This window comes from Rutilus rutilus (assembly GCF_951802725.1).
Source record: "Rutilus rutilus genome assembly, chromosome: 5".
Lineage (NCBI taxonomy): Eukaryota > Metazoa > Chordata > Actinopteri > Cypriniformes > Leuciscidae > Rutilus > Rutilus rutilus.
This window is the reverse complement of record NC_140213.1, coordinates 39,052,413-39,073,443: the sequence shown is the minus strand read 5'-3', so window position 1 is coordinate 39,073,443 and position 21,031 is coordinate 39,052,413. Positions and strand designations below refer to the sequence as shown.

At 37.6% G+C, this 21,031-nt stretch overlaps 1 protein-coding gene across 1 annotated transcript in view; it reads right to left on the bottom strand.

The window, feature by feature from the left end:
- Positions 1–558: 558 nt before the first annotated feature.
- sf3b3 (splicing factor 3b, subunit 3) overlaps positions 559–21,031 on the bottom strand; it is a 35,327-nt gene continuing 14,854 nt past the window's right edge. The window contains exons 13-27 of the mRNA XM_084409830.1: positions 18,854–19,005; positions 18,516–18,671; positions 18,268–18,423; positions 17,987–18,130; positions 16,912–17,034; positions 16,672–16,826; positions 13,792–13,966; positions 10,518–10,723; positions 10,237–10,393; positions 9,785–9,910; positions 6,947–7,159; positions 6,557–6,655; positions 2,306–2,449; positions 1,923–2,027; positions 559–1,352 (exon numbers count right to left, since the gene is read on the bottom strand). Of these exons, the coding sequence (XP_084265956.1) occupies positions 1,212–1,352; positions 1,923–2,027; positions 2,306–2,449; positions 6,557–6,655; positions 6,947–7,159; positions 9,785–9,910; positions 10,237–10,393; positions 10,518–10,723; positions 13,792–13,966; positions 16,672–16,826; positions 16,912–17,034; positions 17,987–18,130; positions 18,268–18,423; positions 18,516–18,671; positions 18,854–19,005 (2,252 nt within the window). The 3' untranslated portion in view covers positions 559–1,211. The remainder of the gene's footprint in view (positions 1,353–1,922; positions 2,028–2,305; positions 2,450–6,556; positions 6,656–6,946; positions 7,160–9,784; positions 9,911–10,236; positions 10,394–10,517; positions 10,724–13,791; positions 13,967–16,671; positions 16,827–16,911; positions 17,035–17,986; positions 18,131–18,267; positions 18,424–18,515; positions 18,672–18,853; positions 19,006–21,031) is intronic.

The window sequence follows — 21,031 nt, the reverse complement described above, 5'->3', positions numbered from 1 at the left end:
TTCATAAAATTGAATAACTCTTGCCAAAAATAGTGATCTACAATAATGAACTTCAACTCCAATAACAAATATAGCCCTATGAGAGTGTGGACTTTCATCATTCTGGAAAAGAACAATCAACATATTTGGTTATAGTTAAAATCAGCTGTAACTTTCATTTATAGCAGTAGTCAACCTAAAGTGTTCTCAAGAGAATGGTGTGACATACATCACACACTGCCAGTGTTGGTCAGACATTAATTAATATGCCATAACATTTTTTAAATCAACACATTTTTTAAGGATGGTGTCAGGTCAAGTGCAATCAGAGTAATTATGAAAAATGTATCCAAAAGATTTAAATGACTGCTTAATATTTGGTGAATTTAATTAAATGAAGTCTGACTCACTAAGTGACTAAGACAAAGGCAAACACAAAATGACTCACTGTCATGAGAACAGATGTAGAAGCTTTACTAAATGGAGAGAAAAAAAGAAAAAGAAAAAAAAGCTTAGGAAAACAGTAAAAACCTGCTTTGCTTGTGGGCTCAGTTAACGACAAGTCTTGTGACACGGAAACACATGAGAAAGTAAAAAAAAGTTTATTTACAAATTCTTTCACACTTCATGACAAACAGCACTATTTCTTTTTGTTGGTTTGGATGATTATGGCTCTTCCAAAAAAAAACGGTTAAAAGCCACAACAGATTTGCTGCTTCCACAGAGACAAAAACTAAAGCTATTTTACAATTTCACTGTTTTTACAAGAGTAGGACCAATTTTTTTACCTTCAAAAGATACACAATTTAAATACTCAAGATGTGAATGATAGAATGTTTTATGCAGACTGATTCATACAATTAAATGTGGATTTAGCTACAAAATTAGTAATAGACATTCTTCAAGTCTATACATATAAAAGCCACATTGATGTAGTCTTATGCATGAAAACATCCCTCCAAAAATATTTTTTCTATGCAGCCACTCAAGTAAGATCTAAAAACTGAGATGCTTTGTACTGAGCACAGTACCAACAGTCATTTCATGCAGGACAAGGTCATCGACCACTGGGACTGTGACGGCTTCCAGCTGGCTCCAGTTAAAGGGGGAACTTCCTTCAGCTGACACCAAAATGTTACTATACTTGTGGTAGGAAAATTGAGACCACAGCCATGGGAAGGCCCAGAAAAACAATTGATTTTCTCATGGTGCTCCTGCCAGATGTAAAGACACTAGAAGGCATAGCGTGTTCTGATGTCTTCCAGTTTCTTCGACACCTCCGGAGGTGTGCGGTCCAACTCCTCAGAGACACTCTTCTGCTTATGGGGGTCCATGGAGTTAAACTGCTCACACAGGTCTCCATCGATCACATTCTAGAAGCATGCAAGCAAAGTCAATGAGAAAAATGACCAATAAGGGACTTAAAAAGTCTGAGTTTTTGCAAAATAATGGTATATTGGTTACCATCTCTTTTAAGATACAGCATTTAAGTATAAGTGGATAGTTAAGAACTAACTAAAAAGTCTGGTTAATACTAGGGCTTCACCGATCCGATATTGGTCCAACAATATTGGTCCGACAGGACTAATGCAAATCTCATACTGTCAGTATGGTTGTTACTATTAAACTCAAAGGATAAAAAAAATTAAGATAATAATAATAATAATAATAATATTATATGCGCACAAACACTTTTATGCACTATATTCCAGGTCTTTTAAAAGGCATTTGGTGGCTTTATTTGAGTTTATTTTATTTTTTACATTGGATAAAATAGTTGGATTTCAGATTTATTGAAATAGGGAATTTTGTGACGTGCACGTTCCCGGAAGAAAACTAAAAGTCGCAGTATCGGTATCTGTATCGGATATAAAAAGGGGTATTGAGCCAACCCTGGTTAATACTAAAGCTGTGTAATGTATTAACTGCGTGTTGGTCCTTACCTTCACTGGGAAATAATAAGAGCGGAAGCTGAGGTGATCACGACCACATAGAGGGGGAAACTCAGAGCGCATGTGCATCTCCAAGTGCTGGAAGAAGTCATGATCCTAAAGACAGATGAGACATTCAGTTTATTTTCACAAATAAAAACCTTATTCAATTATAAAATTATAATATGGCCAACCTTTATTCAATCATTTATTTTATGAGTTTTATAACTAAAGTTGCACCATACAAGTCAAAGTCTCTACTTTGATGGCCTGAATGCAAGTGCCCTGATCAGAGGCTTTCACCTCTTCTGCTTCAGTGGTTTTAGGCTTATGAAAGACCATTGCACATTAGCACTCCTCATGCAATAACTAGTTAACACTTTAAGGAACTGTACCTCATGAGAAGTGAACGGCACCAGGATGCCAATGCCTCCCGATAGCGTGGTGTACACCAGGGACTCTGATCCTCCAGGGATGAGGGTGGTTTTCTGGAGGGACAGCAAAGTCTCTCCTATGTGATAGTTAATAATCACCTCAGCCTGTGATCAACAGGGAAGAAAAATGACAGGTATGGATTAAATTGGGTCTTCAGAAGCATATTTGGGGTCACAGGCAAGCAATTCACTTCAAAATTTGTTTGTTTGTTTATAGTTTAACGCCATGCCAGCTACTCTGTCTATATTCATAATGAAAGATTAAAAAGAAATGATTAAAATAGGTTTTTAAATTTGATCTTGGATAAAAATTCTAAAACTAGATCTGATTTAAAATCTTTTCATAAGAGTTAACTGAAAAATAAAGAGTTCAATCTATCACAGTTCATCAAAATATGCTTAAGTGATGATTTATTTAGAATTGCGTGCCAGAATCCATTGATTATTAAAGCTACAAGTTGTAGTGGGTGATTCCCTCTTATCTTTCATTGTTTAATTAACATTAATTGCAGCAGGTTTATTATATTAAGACCTAATGCACGGATATAATATATTTACATTTATGCATTTGGCAGACGCTTTTATCCAAAGCGACTTACATTGCATTTCAAGGTACACATTAACATTCTTATCAGTTCTTGCTTTCCCTGGGAATCGAACCCATGACCTTGGCAGTGCAAGCGCCAACGCTCTGTTTGAGCTACAGGAAAGTCACACAACATATATAAAGTTACACATATGCGTGCGTGCGTATATATGAAGAGTTCAGATGCAAAAGCCTCTAAGTGCCATCTTTTGCCAAATTTTCTTCTAGAATGATCATTTTTATCAAGCTCGTATATTTAAGTTCAATAATTTCAATTAAATGGCAATGCAAATGACCTATTAATTATCATTTAAGTGAAATTACTTAACTTAAACATACAAGCTTTAGAGTTTGTCATGTCATTTTGCTGTGTACTGAACCTATTCACTGCTCCATCAAAGTTTCATGCCAAATCGCTATATTTCTTTGTTTAAAATGTACTGCAAGATGCAGTTCCTTTCCAAACCGCGATAAGCGCCAAATCTATTTTTAGCCTAAACGCGATACATCCTCTGGACTTATCAGAATTCTCTCTCGCTCTCTCACCCTCAAATCACTTGCGCGTATCGCGTCAGACACTCAATTCGCCTCATTCATGCATCCGCACCGCGCTAAACGCCTCATTCGCGCTGCAGGACCTCCAGATGCACGTAAACGTAAATGTAAAGACTTTGACTTAATGAAAATCACTTGCTCCAGACGCTCTATTCGCGTTTGGTGTGAACACCACTCACTCTCTCACTCACACAAGGTCATGTCGTGATTATTTAACCTGTTAAGCGTTGCCAGTGCGCCCGCGCACTGAAGCGTTATTTATTTATTTAATTCAAAATTACTATCAGATTTAATGTTATACCTTGACAAACTATACATAATTAAAAAGATATAATACTCAAGTTTCAGTATTTGACCACTATTGTATTCTGAGAAACTCATAGTGACAGTTATGTCTTAATTTGTGTCAGGAGTTATGAAATGAAAAAATGAGTCGATACCTTTAATATGAATTATGCGCGTCAGCCGCTTTCATTCATAAAAAACTCCGTGCTGTCGTCATGACAGCGATACACAAAACAACGTCCTTCAGGGCTTTAGCTCAAAACTGTGCAGATTTGGAGAAATATTGATAGATTCTCATAGATTTACATCATATTTCTATAGACAGGAATAATATTTATTGAATTTATACCCAAATGCGTCGATGTAATCTTTATGAGCATTTGGTATTCCGATACTGTGTTTTTTAATTCATACCAACAGCCTGAGGGCGCTACATGCACAATAATAGTCCATATATGGAACATGAAGAAGAGCCATGACCATGTGACATTCCAGGACGTCACTGATACCTGACTGATACACACAAAGCTACAGAGATCGCGCTGTAACATGCAGATACAGATGTTTTGAAGACAATAAACATGATTGCACTGATATTTGAGTTACCTGTGTTTTTCAAGCCATGCCAGGTATTTTCATAATAATAGATTATATTTATAATGTAATGCTAATCTATATAGACTATCATTGTGCAGATTAGAACACTATCCAATAGTATATTTTCTGTCTGATTTTTTTATCTGAAGCCAAATTAGATCACAGAAGATTATTTAAAATACTCAACGTGCGTTAAAAAGTAAGTTTAGAGCACAAACATGGTTTTAATCTCATAAATTGTCGTGTATTGATGGTGTGCTAAGCTAACATGCTAGCTAGCCCTAGGTGCACCTGCTACCTAGAAGTTATACTTTTATTATTTTTTGAATGCTACCTGAAATGTGTCTTTATTCAAGAAATGCATTTGATACAGTTTAAAATGTGTTGTAAACTTTGAGAAAAGAAATTAGGGACTGAAACCCTATGAATAGCCTGTGAATAGCCAGTCGTTAGTAGCTATAATGCAGACAAAAGAAATGCATATTTCGAGCCATAACCAGGCTGGAGAGGTGTGAATGTGTGCAGGGGGAGACTGAGACTGAATGGGGATCGTCTGCACCACAAAACAATAGAGATAATATACTGGATAGATGGTTAGAAGATGACAATAAACATCAGTAGCATTTTAGCGTCAAATCAAAATAAAGTCATTTGACATGGTCTTGAAAAACATTTAACCAAATACAGAGTTTTGGACTTATTATCTTCAGATTTTAAACATAGAATGTTTAGACATATGGCTTTAGCTGTAGTGCATTTCTAGATTGCTCCAGTGCCAACTTCAATTTTATTTTCATGAGGATGTTTCATAAAAATTAATTTCTAATAATTTTACAAAACTTTGAAGCTATTTATAACAATTTTTGTCATTATGACAATAATTAATTCTACATTTACAATAAACTGCCAGGTGTCAGCTTTCAAATGAGATCATACTTGTGCTTTTAATGCAAAGGGTTCATGAACTGTATCTGTTTCAGTTTGGGTATGTCATTTCTGGGGATTTTTCAAAAGTGGGGTTGCAGCTTAACAGGTTAAATTTTTAAGAAAAAACTGAAAAAAAATTGATGATTTATAGCATAAAAGATTAAATTTATAACTTTGAATTTATCATCTACAATTTTGTCGTTTGATTTGACCATGTTCAGACTGAGGCAAAAAAATTTTTTAACTGGATAAACTGAACATTCACAAAATGTGTGGGTTCTCTCTCTCTCTCTCCATTTGAAGTGGATCAAAACCTTTCATCAGTTATACATGAGTTTTCATATGTTGACGCATGTGTGTATTTGTGTGTGTGTATATATATACACACACAGATGGACAAATGGATAACCACTGCAAATCAAAGAACAAGACAGCTATGACAAAGATGTTGGAGTATTAGACGAGTCTGTGTGTGTGGTCTGAAACAGAATTAGATAAACAGAGCATTATGTATGAATCACCTTTACTGGTTACTTAGTGTAAATCTGGTGTGTAAACTTTTCAAAGTAATGAACTTGACTCAGATTATAAACGCATACAGCTTTCCTATTATAACACCAAAACAGAACTTTAAGATATGCTGATAAACAGAAAGTGTTCTATAAGATTTAACCTTTTAAGAGTCCTATCCCTTTATCCATCAACCATTATCTATAATCAGTATCCATTCTAATTAGCACTAGATTTCCAGCAAATTACAATTAAAATCACAGAAAAAATAAATAAAATAAATACTACTATCGGCTGATAACTGATATGGTCATGATATATTGTGCATCCCTAGTCAAATTCCACAATAATGTTTACACCAACCCACCCAGTCCAACTCAGTCCTAATTACACATGCTTTAGGTATGTCCGTCAAAGCTAGACGCAAGTCATTGGTGTGCAAATAGGGACTTTCCCTCGTGTCCAACTAAACATTTCCATGCTCCTAATCTGCACATAATGATATCTGGCGAGAGGACAAAATCTGCTGCTGAGGTTTCAGAGCAAGAGCAGGGCATGGATTCCAGCCAAATGTTTTGGGGTGCAGGTCTATGTGTGTGCGCAAGGAGAACCGCAACCACAAATCCAACCAGACAGACAAAAACAATGAGAAACAAGCGGTTAGGACAGCTCAGTGCCAAAGGTCTTGCGAGCAATTTCCGGGACCAGTGGGACGTGAGGTATTGAGTAATGAGGGTAGCAGAAACTTCTACCTTTTGTGATGCTCCATTAAGCAAGCCTCTGTCCCACAATGCCTTGTTCCCTGTGGGGTCCTCATCAACATCATCGCTGGTATTGGGGGGCAGGCGAACCTGAATTTTTTTTTGTATGGAATTAGTATGCAGTTTAGTTCTGTTGCAAATATATACAGATTATGACACCTCAATTTATCTTTTTTCCTGAATTTACATGTAATTTTATTAGCAGTTGCAATGGAGGGAGAAAATGCACAACACGTCAATATATTAGATGTTAAAAAGCTCATCTATTCTAAAATATTGCCTGAAATGAAAGTTTGTTTACATCGACTTGGCAAACAGTATCTGGTAAATCTGTGATACTGATCTCAAAGTTCTCAAAAGCAAACAGTTGACAATACTCACAACACAGATATTTCCAAACTTATCCGCGGCAGCCATGGTGTCATAATCGAGCAGGCAGGCGGTTGTGACCCAGCGAGGATATGTATCGTCAGCAAAGATGATGAGCTGGTTCTCGTTGCGTCTGTAGCGCACCCAGAATAGACTCTCCTGAACATCAGACACAATCACACGCTGCCCAATAGTGTGGATGCCCGTCACCAAGTTAGGAACATGCTGCAAGATTAAGAAAAGAAGTTAAGTAGGTTGTACCACAAAAAAAAAAAAATCTGTTAAAGACATACAAATATAACGTTTCTAATAGGGTTGTCACTAACAATTACTTTGGTAATAGAGTAATCAGTCGATTATTTTGATGATTGAGAAATAGGTCTATTTTTATTATCACAAAAAATATCCAAAGCAAACAATAGCAATGAGGCAATAATATTTGGTTCAAATAAAGTATCAAAAGCAAGTTAGCATATGGTTTTCTAGAACAACACTGTTTAAGTACCTAATATAAACAATCAACTTATGTACATTATATATTATAATAAATAGGGGATGTAACAATACATTCATATCATGATTCGATACAAATTGCAATACTGAACTCACAATATGATACTATCGCGATATTTTAAGCCAAAATATTGGGTCTATTCAGAAGACTTGGATTTGACCACTCGGTTATTTTTACGATGCCTTTCTGACTTTTTTCCCCCCGATCTTTTAAGTTTTAGAGGAATGGACTTTAAATGGAGGGACAGAAATCTCTAAGGTTTCATAAATATCTTCTTTTGTGTTTAGAAGTCGAACGGAAATCTTATAGGTTTAAAACGACATGTGGGTGGGTAAACGATGACGAATTTACATCTTTGGGTGAATTATATCTTATGCGGTAAAACTGAGCCTTGGATAAAACTCTATAATGCGAATCATATTGTTTACATCAAACATACATATCATTGCAATTTTATGTTGCGTTCTCTCAATATAACAATGTATATTGTTACAATGTTACACCCCAAATAAATGCCTGCAGAGGGTGCCAACAGCCTGGTATAGTTATGCTTAACAACAGATCAAATCCTTGTTTACTATTGGCCAAAAGAAATTTAAAATGTTCACTTAATCTAGTTTACGATAGAAATGCTACAGCCAGTGTCATTTCTTGAACAAGAATAGGTGGACATCAAAACATGCAAACTCAGAGCGAGGCTTAAAACAGTTCAGTTATTTAGAAACATATTGATGTAGGTTTATAAATTATTTACCTTACAAATCTGACCAAATGGCCAACATTGCGTTCCCATATGAATGTTATAAGCAACCCAAACTCGCAGCATATGCAGAGAGTTTGAGACTTGCTCCACACAAGTAAATGATAACAGTTCATATGGAGCAGCATTTAGTGTGAATTGAGCCGCTCTGAGAAACCTGCAGGGTATACATCTATTTAATTGAATCGCAGCCTTTGTGAATTCACAATAGCACTATGCTGTAGTATGGATTTTAAATGGTTAGAAATACATAGTGCAGCCTTAGAACACGGTCTAATAATTCCTGTCCGTGGAATGCACCACTTCCAGTATTTTGCCGGTTATGCCAAGTTCAGACTGCACGATTTTAGGCCCGATTTTGGCTCTCCGACAGGTTTTGAGAAATCGCCGACAAATGCCCGAAATCACAGGCAAATCGGTGCTCGTTCACGCGAGTGACAATCACGCAGTGTGAATGAGCAAAGACGCGATCTGAGAGAATCGCCGACGCCCGTGAGATATTTGGCATGCTAAATATCTGGACCTGTCGGCGATTCAAAATCCTGCTGTGTGAAAAGTGTTCTGACTGAAAACTACATCGGCGATGACCGACAGCCAACGAGAGAGCAAGATACAGAGCAGCGGGGCGTTCGGGGAGGAGTTATAGACCAGAATATCAGTATTTTAATAGATATATTTACAATTATATCAAACAGAAACAAAGCACAAACATTTGCTTGACCAGCAGCACATTATTTATTTACCCACAACTCTCTTTGCAGAACACACAGTCCTTGCTCCCCTCGTCTTCCTAACCATTTCCTCCTGCATAATCTCTCCTTTTTGCTGCAAATCAGCGCACAGACAATTTGGATCGCAATCTTCTTGCAGGCTATCATTTTTAATAACAATTTCAGTCTTGCGAGAGCTCCGGTCTCACGCACGCGTGATCTTGCGTTATTTCCTCATCACTTCTCGCGTGTGTTTGGTTGTGAAACGTAGTTTGCGGACCAGAGAGAAGCTGCCGGAGATTCTTTCTTTTGTAAAGTCATGCAGTGTGAAACCCCCTGCCGCTGATCCATCGTTCAGTGTGAACACACCAGCAACTGAATGTTACCCCAGATAGTCATGCAGTGTGAAAAGAACAGTGACCCAACTACTTTGAAAATCGTGCAGTGTGAACTTGGCGTAACTCGACACAGATAAATTGCAATCAAGGATTCTTTTTTAAATGGAGTACTGTAATTTAATTGAGGAATCATGACAGCCCTAGATTCAAATAAAGATTGTATTCTCCACTTGGTTGTATTTGGTTTTCTCAAATAAATTCAGGCTTCACAGTGTATGCCTGTGCCAGAGGAAAAACTTGAAAGCAAGCTGATTTAACTTGAACATTGCAGTGAAGTACTCTACCCTATAACAACTGTCAAACTTTGTGGTCTAAACTTCTGTTTCAATGTTTTTCATGTGGTTATGCATCAACAGCAAGTACAAGAGTAGTGCGTCATTTACATGACTATCATATTTTTCAATGGCTTTAGGGGAAAAAAATAAAATCACTTCCTCAGAAAACAAAAGTGATTCTGTGACTCCTCACCTTGTTTTCACACTTGCGGAGAAGTTTCTTCTTTCCCAAGTCATAGATGCGCAAGAGTTTGCCAACTCCAACCAACACTCGTCCCTGAAAGGGTGCGATAGCCAGGGGCACGTCCTCCACGGGTGTCTGTCAATCAGAACCCATGTCTTAGTTCAAATCTTGTTTTAGAGGAAGTTGATCAGAAATGTACCTTTTAACATATGGTTTTGATACGCAGCTTGATCAAAGCACCATTAAAGATTTAACTGGACCATAAACATTCAAAACATGGCATTTTTGGGGTCGTGGACTAAACACCTACACCATAAAGTCCAATTTTGTGATTTGCTAAGCTTAAATGGATTTCTTGGGCACATTTAATGATTAGCGGGGAATTCCACATTCCTGAGCCCCCAGCTAACACATGAGACCAATCAGTAGTTTCATGCCAAGTCATTTCCTTTTCCACTCACCTTGTGCAAAAACTCCAGCTTGTCCCCACCTCCAGCTAGCCGATAGGTATAAATATATCCTCCACCAACGGAGCGCGGATTTAGTATCATATCTCTGGCAACACCCACTAACACATACCAGTCATCGCCTCCACCGGAAAAGCGACATACGGCCACACTGCAAGAGACACATGTAAAGAGGAAATAAGATCAGAGAAGAAACTAGCTTAACGAATTTTGCAAGTACACGTTATACCGTTTATCTGATATGTCCCCTTTAATCCATAATTCAGCTTCCTCACCTGAAAGCTGCCTCGTTCTGCTCCAGCTGCACCAGGTCCAGTGTATTGCCCTGGATGGGGTTGATCATGCGCACTAGAGAAGCCCATTGCCCAGAACCTGCTTTAGGTGCCCCAAAGATGGCTTCTGGCAGGTTTTCATTCAAGAAAGCTGCTGCCATTTCTGCAGCCAGCTCTCTTTCATCCTCCCCCGCTGCCTCCACCATTTCCTGTAGAGCAGAAATGTTTTTATTTATATGATGCAATGTATGGCTAAAAATAAGTGTAATATAATAAAAAAAGTAATTGTGTGCACATCCCACCTTCTGGCAGGTGAAGGACAAAAGAAACTAATGAAGTGAAAAAAATGTGATGTCCGCAACACTTCTCTTTGCTCCCATATTTAAAAAAAAAAAAAAAAAATTCAACTGACCCACCCTGTGATATCAATTAGTTTAATTAGCTAATTATTGAATACATTTTTTTGTGATATCAATTAGTTGATTGTAAGACCTCTATCTATCTATCTATCTATCTATCTATCTATCTATCTATCTATCCATCAAATGTGTCCACCATTTTTTATTAAATATGGGAGTAAAGAGCAGTGTTGCGGACAAAACTTTTTTTCACTAAAAATAAGTGTAAACCATTAAGTGCTTGTTTAGCACCTAATTTTTAAACAATTGACATGAATTAATTAGCCGCTAATAGGAGTATCACTGTGTTGGGAAAAGGCTGTGGGCATTTGCTACAATTCAGACACGAACATCAGTGAGCTCAGGCTCTGGTGTAGGTCACCAAGTTTGAATTCATCTCAAAGGAGTTATGTGGGGTTCAGGTCTGGGCTTGTGAAGGCCAGTTAAGTTCCACCACACCAGAACCACTAAATAATTTTGTCCCATTGTCATGCTGAAATAAGACTAGTGCCCTCCATGAACTGTTGCCACAATGTTGGAAGCACAACATTTTCTAGAATTTCATTCTATGTACTAGCATTAAGATTCATCTTCACTGGATTTAAAGGGCCAAACCAAACCCCTTAATTATAAAGGGCCGTCCACAAAGTGTATATAATAATCTTTTTGAGACAATTTGCAGATAAACAAGATAACTTCATGTTAAGCAATACATTCAGAAGCAGTCATTTTACACCACAGTTGCAGACTGTTTATTCTTACAAGATAGACTCAAACACCGGCAGGACCTCAATGATTTATCTTTGAGGGACCACCACAGTAACCATGGCTTGCACATTTTACAGCATTTGTCACTTTTACATTGTCAACGTGGAATTACCCTATGCCATGATGAGGTAGCCACAAAACGGACATGACTGACAACTTCCGACAAGAGAGCAATGAAATTCTGTCTCATACACTAATTTTCCCAGTCTAATCATTGCCTGAGTCAGACAGAAGAGAAAGAAGGAAAGCTAGATGGAGATAAGGAAATTTTTTTTAGAGGAGATGAAGACAAAAGCATTGTTTCTTAAAGGGAAAGTTCACCCAAAAAGAAAATTCTGTAATTATTTACTCACCCTCAAGTTATTCCAAACCTGTATGAGTTAACAAAAGATATAATGCAATACATACAACTGTCCTGTAAAATTAAAAATAAATCTAATATATAATCATGATAAAATATAATATATGTTATAATAAAAAAGTATTAATAGAAATGTTATTAATAATGTTAATTATCATCATTATTTTATTTTTATTTTATGTTACAGAACTATACTTAACATTTATGGTAATTTCTTTGTTTTCAAAGGTTTTGATGGAAAACAGCAGGGAGACCTTATCGCTTCCCTTTGTTGACAACAACAGATTTCTAAACGATCTTCATGACAAATGTTGCGTTCCCAAATGGAAATTATAAGCGACTCAAAAACACAGTACTGTAGCAGTACTGTTACGCCCGTTTCACACATACTCTGTGCGCGACTGTAAGCGGTGCGTGTTGCAGTGCGTATGCGGAACTATTTAAACAACGTAGGCCTATTATTCCATGCATTACTTCTACTTATATTAAGTTGCTCAAGCAAGTGGTCAAATATTTAACCATGTACTTTAATACAATAAATCTTGCATGTCACAAATAACTTGTTTTTCCACCTCCACGAATGAGACGAGTGTTGTTAATTATGTCGCCTTGAGCTAAATTGTAGATTTCCTTGCTTTACCCCGTTCTTTAAGTAAAAAGATGACTGTGAATTTTTTTTTTAATTAAATTAAATACATTAATGGTGAGATTACTACATTTTATTTAATTAAACGCATTTATGGAGAAATTACTACATTTTCAGGTCAATCTGTGTTCATTTTGACCACGAAACCTGCGCAGTCACTTTAATTCAGCATTTGCAGCGCAGCAAAAATAGACTCGGAAACGATCGCAGCACACGCACCGCACCTGGAACGGATTGCCGGACCGCAACCGCGCGCAGTGTGAAAGCTCTAGCCTGTTCTAACCATGCTCTAACATGGGTACGGAAAAAAAAAATACGCACCGCAAACGGAGTACATGTCAAACGGGCATTACTGTGAACTGAAACTGAAAACACAGTACTATAACAGTACTGTTACTGTGAATTGAAACTGAAAACACAGTGCTGTAACAGTACTCTGAAACATGCAGCACAAAGATTATATATAATCTAATAGAATTACATTTAAACCGTTGTGTAGTTTTCCCCCCCAAACCAGTTAAGTGGAAATCCCACCCTGTAGCTAATTCTAAAGATTTAATTGGTCATGCCAATCACTGTACTGATTGCCTACACCAAACACTGATCCCTAAACCTACCCGTCACTGCACAGGGCGGGATTTCCGCTTAACTGTTTTGGGGGAGAAAAAAAAAAATATATATAATAAATCACCCAACAGATTTGAACCCTGGCTAAGTGTCCCGCAGATGGCACCGTGAGCTTGTGCGGCGCCGTCAGAAGCATTACATGCATCAAATAAATTTAATTGTTTCACGATTTTAAATCATCATACAGTAACCACCACACCTTCCCAAAACCATTTTTTTCTCGCATTTACGCAATTCATGTGGGTCATACTTTTCAGGGCGGAAATCCGTGATTAATATTTTTACCCATACCATAGAAGTGAATGGGGCACATCAACTGTTTGGTTACCCATATTCTTAAAAATATATCTTTTTGTTTTCAGCAGAAGAAAGAAATGTATACAGGTTTGAAACAACTTGAGGCTGAGTAAATGATCATTTTGATTTTTGGGTGAACGATCCCTTAAATGTTGCCATGTAAAGGCCAGGTTCACTGACCTCAGCCATCTGCTGCTTGCGCTGGGCTTTGGTGGCTTCAGTGTAGGCATTGTGGTCTGTCTCAATCAGGATCAGGTTGTTCGTTTCTGGGTGGATGACAAACTTGCGAGGTGTATACTGCAGTGGGAATGCCACCTGGTTGAAGACGGCACCCAGTTTCTCAAGAGCTAAAATTCTGAGGGAGGGAGGGATGAGAATGTAAGACCGCAATGCAATCAATTTTAAAGAAGAGTTAAAAATAAAACACATTTAGACATCAGTTAAAGATTAAGTTCAGGAAGCCAAAACCTCCCATTTCCTGGCTGAAATTTGGCAGAATCAGGCATGTGCTGATAAAATGCCAGCTGACCTAGGCGGCAGTGATAAATCACAAACCATGTAGATATAAAAGAGGTCTCTCGATAAAATGGGCAACTAGTACAGACCTCCTATACAAACAGTTTCACTGACTTTCACTGATTTCACAGAAAATATAGAACCAGCATTTGCTTAATTTCCACACATTTACTTTTAAAGCTATATCTGAGTGTCAGATCAGTGTTTCCCACACATAGACTAATTTGTGGCGGTGCGCCACAGAATCAACACCGGCCGCCACATATTGCGTTTCGTTATAAAAAAAATGTTTTTACGCTATTTAAAAAACGCAGTGTATTCATTCAGCTGCATTTCCTTTCCCTGCTCTCCCTCCGTCTCTCTGTTACTCACGCGTCTCTCTCACAAGCTAATTTTTGTCTCGCCAAAGTCTTATTTGATCGGTGAGTGATGATAACTGCTGCGCTTGCAATAGGGCGTATTGCTGAAAGAACGAGCAGAGAGAGGCCTGGTCGCGCGCGTCTTCAAACTGCCTTGATCTCTCGCTCCCTCGCGCATATTAATCAAAATCACGATGGTAAAAGATCGGAAGACCGAAGTTTCACGTGGAGCATTCAGATATTTTTTCCCTGAATTACCGCTGGATGTGAATTGTGCTAAAAAAATAAAAAAAATAAAAAATAAGTTGCCTTATCTTCTCTGAAAAGATTCAGCTGACATAAAAAACACTTTCAAAAAACAAAACAAAACCTATCCAATGATGAAATGTTTTCTGTGTTGACAAATCTTGTGTGATGTCCTAACTGCCGGCTGGGATAATCACACAACGTGTACAAGTCCGCTAATGACACGTCCGATTCGCAAACTAATGACTCCTTTGAACCGATTCCATTTAATGAATGGTTAAAACAACTGATCAACTATTGATGAACTCTGAATCAGTGTATAACAAATCAGTAACACTTTACAATAAGGTTCCATTTATTAAACTCTAGTTAACTACATTAGTTAACATTAAATATTAATAAACTGCACATCTACAACATTAATCAATTAAAAGTTGTATTTATTAATGTTAGTTAGCCTAATGCACTGTGTGAAGTAACAATAAAAATACAGCTGTTCACTGTTTGTTCAACTAAGACTAACAAAGATGAATAAATACAGTAACAAATGTATTGCTCGTGGTTCATTAGTTAGCCTAATACATTAACTAATGTAAACAAATCAAACCACATTTAACACCTCTTAAAATGAGAATGTAAGTGTGCTTACCCCATTTTTTAGTAAGAGTGTTTAGCAAGATTTAACATTTACTGTATTTTCAGATTATCTACTGTATATGACAATGTGTAGAACAATTAGCAAAACAATCTTTTAGTTTAGACTGTTTGCGTAAATGCAGTTGGGTTGTCGAGGTCAAAACTCTAAATAAGCTGTGAATCAAATAAACTTACTATAAATAATGTTATGTCATTTTTTTTTTTACTCTTACATTGAATGTTTGGATTTTGTGATGGTGTGAATCATTTTTGATTCATATTTAATATAATAAAGTTCTATGTAACGAATTATTAATGAAGGACCCCCAACATCTGTACTGTTTGTGATCCAGCTTACGGTCTCCGGAGCGACAGGCCTAACGTTACTGACCACGCAGAAATGAAAGTGAGAGCACGCACTTTATGACAGCTCATCGAGTCATTTTACGGATATAAGGTTTACCAGTTTATTAAGCACCCACTGAAAAGGTGTGTATATATTTGTTTACTGTTAGTTGTAACGAGTGTTTTGTGTACCTCGCTGTGTATGTTGATGATAATGAAAGGGAGAGAGAGAGAGTTTATGGATAAGACTTTAATGCTCACTTCTTATACTGTGTTTATTCAGCTCTTACTGTGATTCTCTGGAGTAAAACTAATGCTCATCTTTTGTGTGATGTACAATAAACTTCACTGAACTCATCAGTATATTTTGGTCATCATTCGGACAGGGTCTGCTACAGCAGGCTTGTATTAATAGTGGATAAAAGCGGATGACAAATAAGTTATAACCATAATTAAACTAAACTATACCTGTTCTATCTCCAAACAGCATATATTCTCTGGCTCTGTGGGCATTATTGTCCGACTCCGAGTCGAAATGAACACAGCAACTGAGAGTTTCTGTTTTGATATTATCAGATGAGATTTTCCTGGCTCTGATCGCGAGCTCTTGAGGCTCCGCCCCCTGTGCCGGAGGCAGCAGTTCATTTGCATTTAAAGGGATATACACTAAAACAGCGCGTTTTTCTGAGCCCCAAGAAATTACAATTTAAACATGCTGTAAAAAATGATCTGTTGGGTATTTTGAGCTAAAACTTCACATACATACTCTGGGGATATCAGAGACTTATTTTACATCTTGTGAAAAGAGTCATAACAGGTGCCCTTTAAAGGATTAAAACTACTGGAACTGACATCAATGAACAACCACAATATGCTTGACATTAATGTTCTCACAAATCTGTGAAGTTTCAAAAAGTTCTTATGTACTGTATACACAAGTAGGAGTACGTGTGTTTACCTCAGTGTGTTGGTGGAAATGGCCACAATACCCTCAGGACACTGTTCAGAAGCGAAGCCTGATGCATACTCTAAGGTTTCATATGACAGGGGGGTCAGGTGGAAACGAGACTGGTATGAGTAACTCAGCCAGGAACGACTGGACATGGCCAGAACCTGCACAGTTAAAGGTCACATGATGGTCAGTAAATTGGCAAGCTGTGCAACACTGCAACAGACATAAAATGCAGATGTGACTCACAGCTTCTTGGCCCTGCATCCGGACTCTGAAAAGCTTGACGGGACGAGAGCCGAGATACCGCGTTCGAGTATCAGACAGGTCCCCGGTCACTGGATCCAAAACAGTACGCAGTAACACTCCGTTCTAAAACAAAGAGGTGATTACAGTAGGAAGAAAATGATTGTCCAGGAAAGTCATGTGATCAAGTAACAGGGAAGGGAGTCACATTGCAGTTCTTTTGGCTTCCTTTCAAAGGCGTTGTTCCAAATGGCACACTTGAAGTATCTTGTGATGTTTATGGTGAGCAAAGAAAAGGCACAAGAACAGAGTGCTCCATTTGCATTTTTAGGTTGTCGAGGGGGTGCTCACAAGAGTGCCTTCCATTAAAGTCAAGATGAAACTGAAGTAACAAATCTTTTTCATATTACAATATTACTGACTATAGAAAAAGTAGTACTGCTACATTATCCATCAGTTGTTGATTGGATGCAAGCAGATCTGAATGAGAGCTTGCAGTCAATTGTAAGAAAGGGGCTGGGTTTAAGCATACTAAATGATTGGAGAAGTTTGCTGCCAGAGAGGAGAAAAAAAAAAAAAAAAAAAAAAAAAAAAATTAATGGGAAAGGGAAACTTTTCTAAATATTTCTTGGAATCAGCAGTTGAAATCATTTTAAGAAAAATTCTGGTATTAGAATAGACCTACGTTTAGGTAGCTGCATTCTTTTGAAATGCCAATCTCTACTATAACATTCCAAACTATAAAATGACTATAAAAACTGATTTCAACAACTTTACAGTTCAAAAACCAGTTTGGCTAAAAAAATAAAAAGGTTTATAAATATATATCAGTCTAATATGTGCATTTACTGGACTATACTGTATGTTTATGCACTATACTGTATGTTTATGCACTGCATACTATATTTGGCATCATAAGGAGGATTTTGTTTGTTGTTGAGAAAAACAGATAGGAAAGCAAAAGGGTGCATGCCTTGCTCAAATGCATGGAAAAGTGATCAATTTCCTGTTTGCCACTAGCTGGGAATGGACCTGAAACCTTTATGTTACCAACCCAGAGCAAGCAAGAGTTTCTTACCTGCAGGCCAATGTTGAGGTATAGGAAGCCAATGGTGCCTTTTTCTCCAAGTTCATCTTGTTTTTCCACTCCACCCATCTCCACAATACAAAGAGACTCCGGCTGGGCAGGAAGAGCCTGCATACTCAATGGCTGCAGACAGTCCTGTGAAACAAAGAGATTACACACATTACACAAAATATTTGTACAGCCAGTGCTCAGTGGGCACAGTGGGCACAGTGACTGGAATCCTTGTTTGAAGCCCAAATCAGCTGACAATAGATGAGCAAATAGTAGCTTACAGATGGATCCAAGGAGATGATACGAACAGTATTGTCCACCAATCCAACAGCCAGGAAACGAGAACGTTGTTCACCAGGTGGCACATTTGCCAAACTCATGCACACCACATCTGCAGACATCTCCTTCCTTTCGGTGTATTCATTAAGCTGCCCAGACTGTAAAGAGAGAAACCATAATGGAAAGACAATCAAACAAAAGATGAAGATTCAGGTGATAACGCATGAAAAGTAAATGACCACCAACATACCGGGTCCATCTCAAAGTAGACCAGTTCTCCTCCGGTCAAAGCAATGACCACCTGCCTCTGATTGACAGCACATCGGACGATTGTCTTCTTCCCTGGAGTCTTCCATTCATTCACTCTCTTATCCGCACGGATGTGACGGATCCCATCGGGATAGACCTTTACCCAGCAAATGAAACAAATCCCAATCAAACAAGAAAATAATTGAACATTTTATAAGCATAATGGTTTTATCTACTTGTTGGGCAAAAACACAGATATCAGAGTGTAATTTAACAAGTAAACAGAAAAGGTTCAGTGGTATATTGTTCATTCATGTAGGTCAGGGAGACGTCGCTCACTTGCACAAGTGCATCTTCCCCAAGCAACGAGCAGGACAGGGTGGGTGTTGTGCCCAAGAAGCCAGAGTCTGTCACTTCTTCCACAGTCTCTCCAATAGAAAGCACCAGGGTGGCGTTAACGAAAGACACAATGATGTAGGCATCAAACTCATCTGTGAACAGGAAACCCACAATGTTCAAACAGTTCTTTGGTTGGAAACTTTGCCACATATGGGCTAATTTGCAACCATAAATGCAAACCAATACTACAACATAAAAAAAAAAAAAAAAAAAGGCACTCCAAACCCATAAGTCATTCATTCAAGTGTGATCAAATGACAATTTTCATTTTTATTTGAACCATCTCTTTTTTTAAATGGAAAATGAACAACACGCAGTGAATAAGGGTCTATTGAGAATGAAAACATTACAGTCTTGAGAGGTAAGAAAATAGTGCATTGAGTCAAAATGAAACTTAAACACTCAAGTACACAGACCACAGTATAAAGCTTGCAGAGCTCAGGCTGCATGCACAAGCCAAAGAAATCTAATAGCAAATCACATGATTTCAGAGAAATATCTGGCAGACAAGTGACAGTTCCTGAAGGCCCAACTTGCACTGCGCATGCCAAGCAAATGTCCTTGTATGCTGATCCAGTACAATTTGGCTTCATTTTTCAGCATGCTCTGACTTGTAAGAACTTTTCATTGACTTTATGCTTCAAGGGGAGAACCTAGAATGTAATCGTCTATGCATTAGGGATGGGCATGTTTCAAAAATATTGCATTCAAATATTCGGGCTCATAAAATCGAATATTCGTTTATTTAAATTACGTTTAATGAAAAATACGTTATTTTTTAAGTTTCAGTTTTTTTTTATGTTTTTGTCATTTCTGAACAAGCTTATGATTAGGCAATATACACAACAAGCTTACAATATAAGTTAAAGTTTTCTTTAGTTGAAAACATTAAACAGTAGGCCTGTGTGTAAACAAAAATATAAAGAACAAAAGCATTTAAGCTCAAGCAGCGCTAACGGAAAAAACGCCTAAAACCAGATATCATACAGAACGTGCACATACACTCGAGTCAGCATACGATTATCGTGTTTATATCGTTTCACGTTTATGTTGAGAAAAAAAATCCACATGCAGGGGGCGCCACCAGCAATTTATGAGAAAACGCTGCGCTTACAGACATTTCAGAGACACATAGACAATGTTCTAAGTTTCTAACAGCACTTTGTGTTTTCTGTTCTTAAACCGGTCTCCCTCAGTGAAACTTAAAGGTCCCATTGCATGGATTATTTTATTATTTTAGAATATTTCCTGGGGTGCCCTTATAATGTTAGTATGTTTTTTTAGATCAAAAGTTGTTATAATATAGAAATAAAAGGCATATTTCCTAGCCTTATTTTAGTCTCTGATTTGAACGCTCTGTTTGAAGGGGCGTGTGTGCTGTGAGACTTCAGTGTAAACGCCCACTGCTGTGATTGGCTGACATGCTTGCATATGAAATATATAGCATTACATGTGGAACTCTGTCGAAAACTTTTACTATTACAGCTATTACACGTTTTCACTATTACAGCTAACGGGATTAACGAATCGTGAGATTTTTTTTTATTTATTTTTTTAAGTATTTAGATCTATTCCCATCACATAAAAGGTTGCAGTGATGAGCATTGAGCAGATGACAGCCTGTTGATCGCGTGAATGAAGATCTTATCATTGCAACGCAGTTTCTGCACTCTCACTAATGATTTCACCAATGCAAACATGAGGTAAGTACAGTGAGAGCTTCGTTGTGCAGTGTAACAGCGTCATTGATTTCATAACGAGTTTTGTCCAATGTCCAAATAAACTTGCGCTGTGTGATTGACAGCCTAGGCGATTGGAAAGGGATTGTTCTTTGATCGCTTTCTGTGTGTGTGTGTGTGTGTGTGTGTGTGTATATAAAAATCACAGTTTAAGTAAGATTATTTTCATCCTACTAAGAGAAACGACGTGAAGTTGATCGTTTAGTCACTGGCTTGATTTACTGATGCATAAACAGTATCGAACGACTTTGAACTTGTCTGAACTTGAACAATTACACATCAGAAATTCACAACCCACTTCTTCAGAGGCTCGGATGAAGGAACTAAAAAAATACTTGTTCATTTTCTCATGGGCGGGCCAAATTCTTTTTGCGGGCAA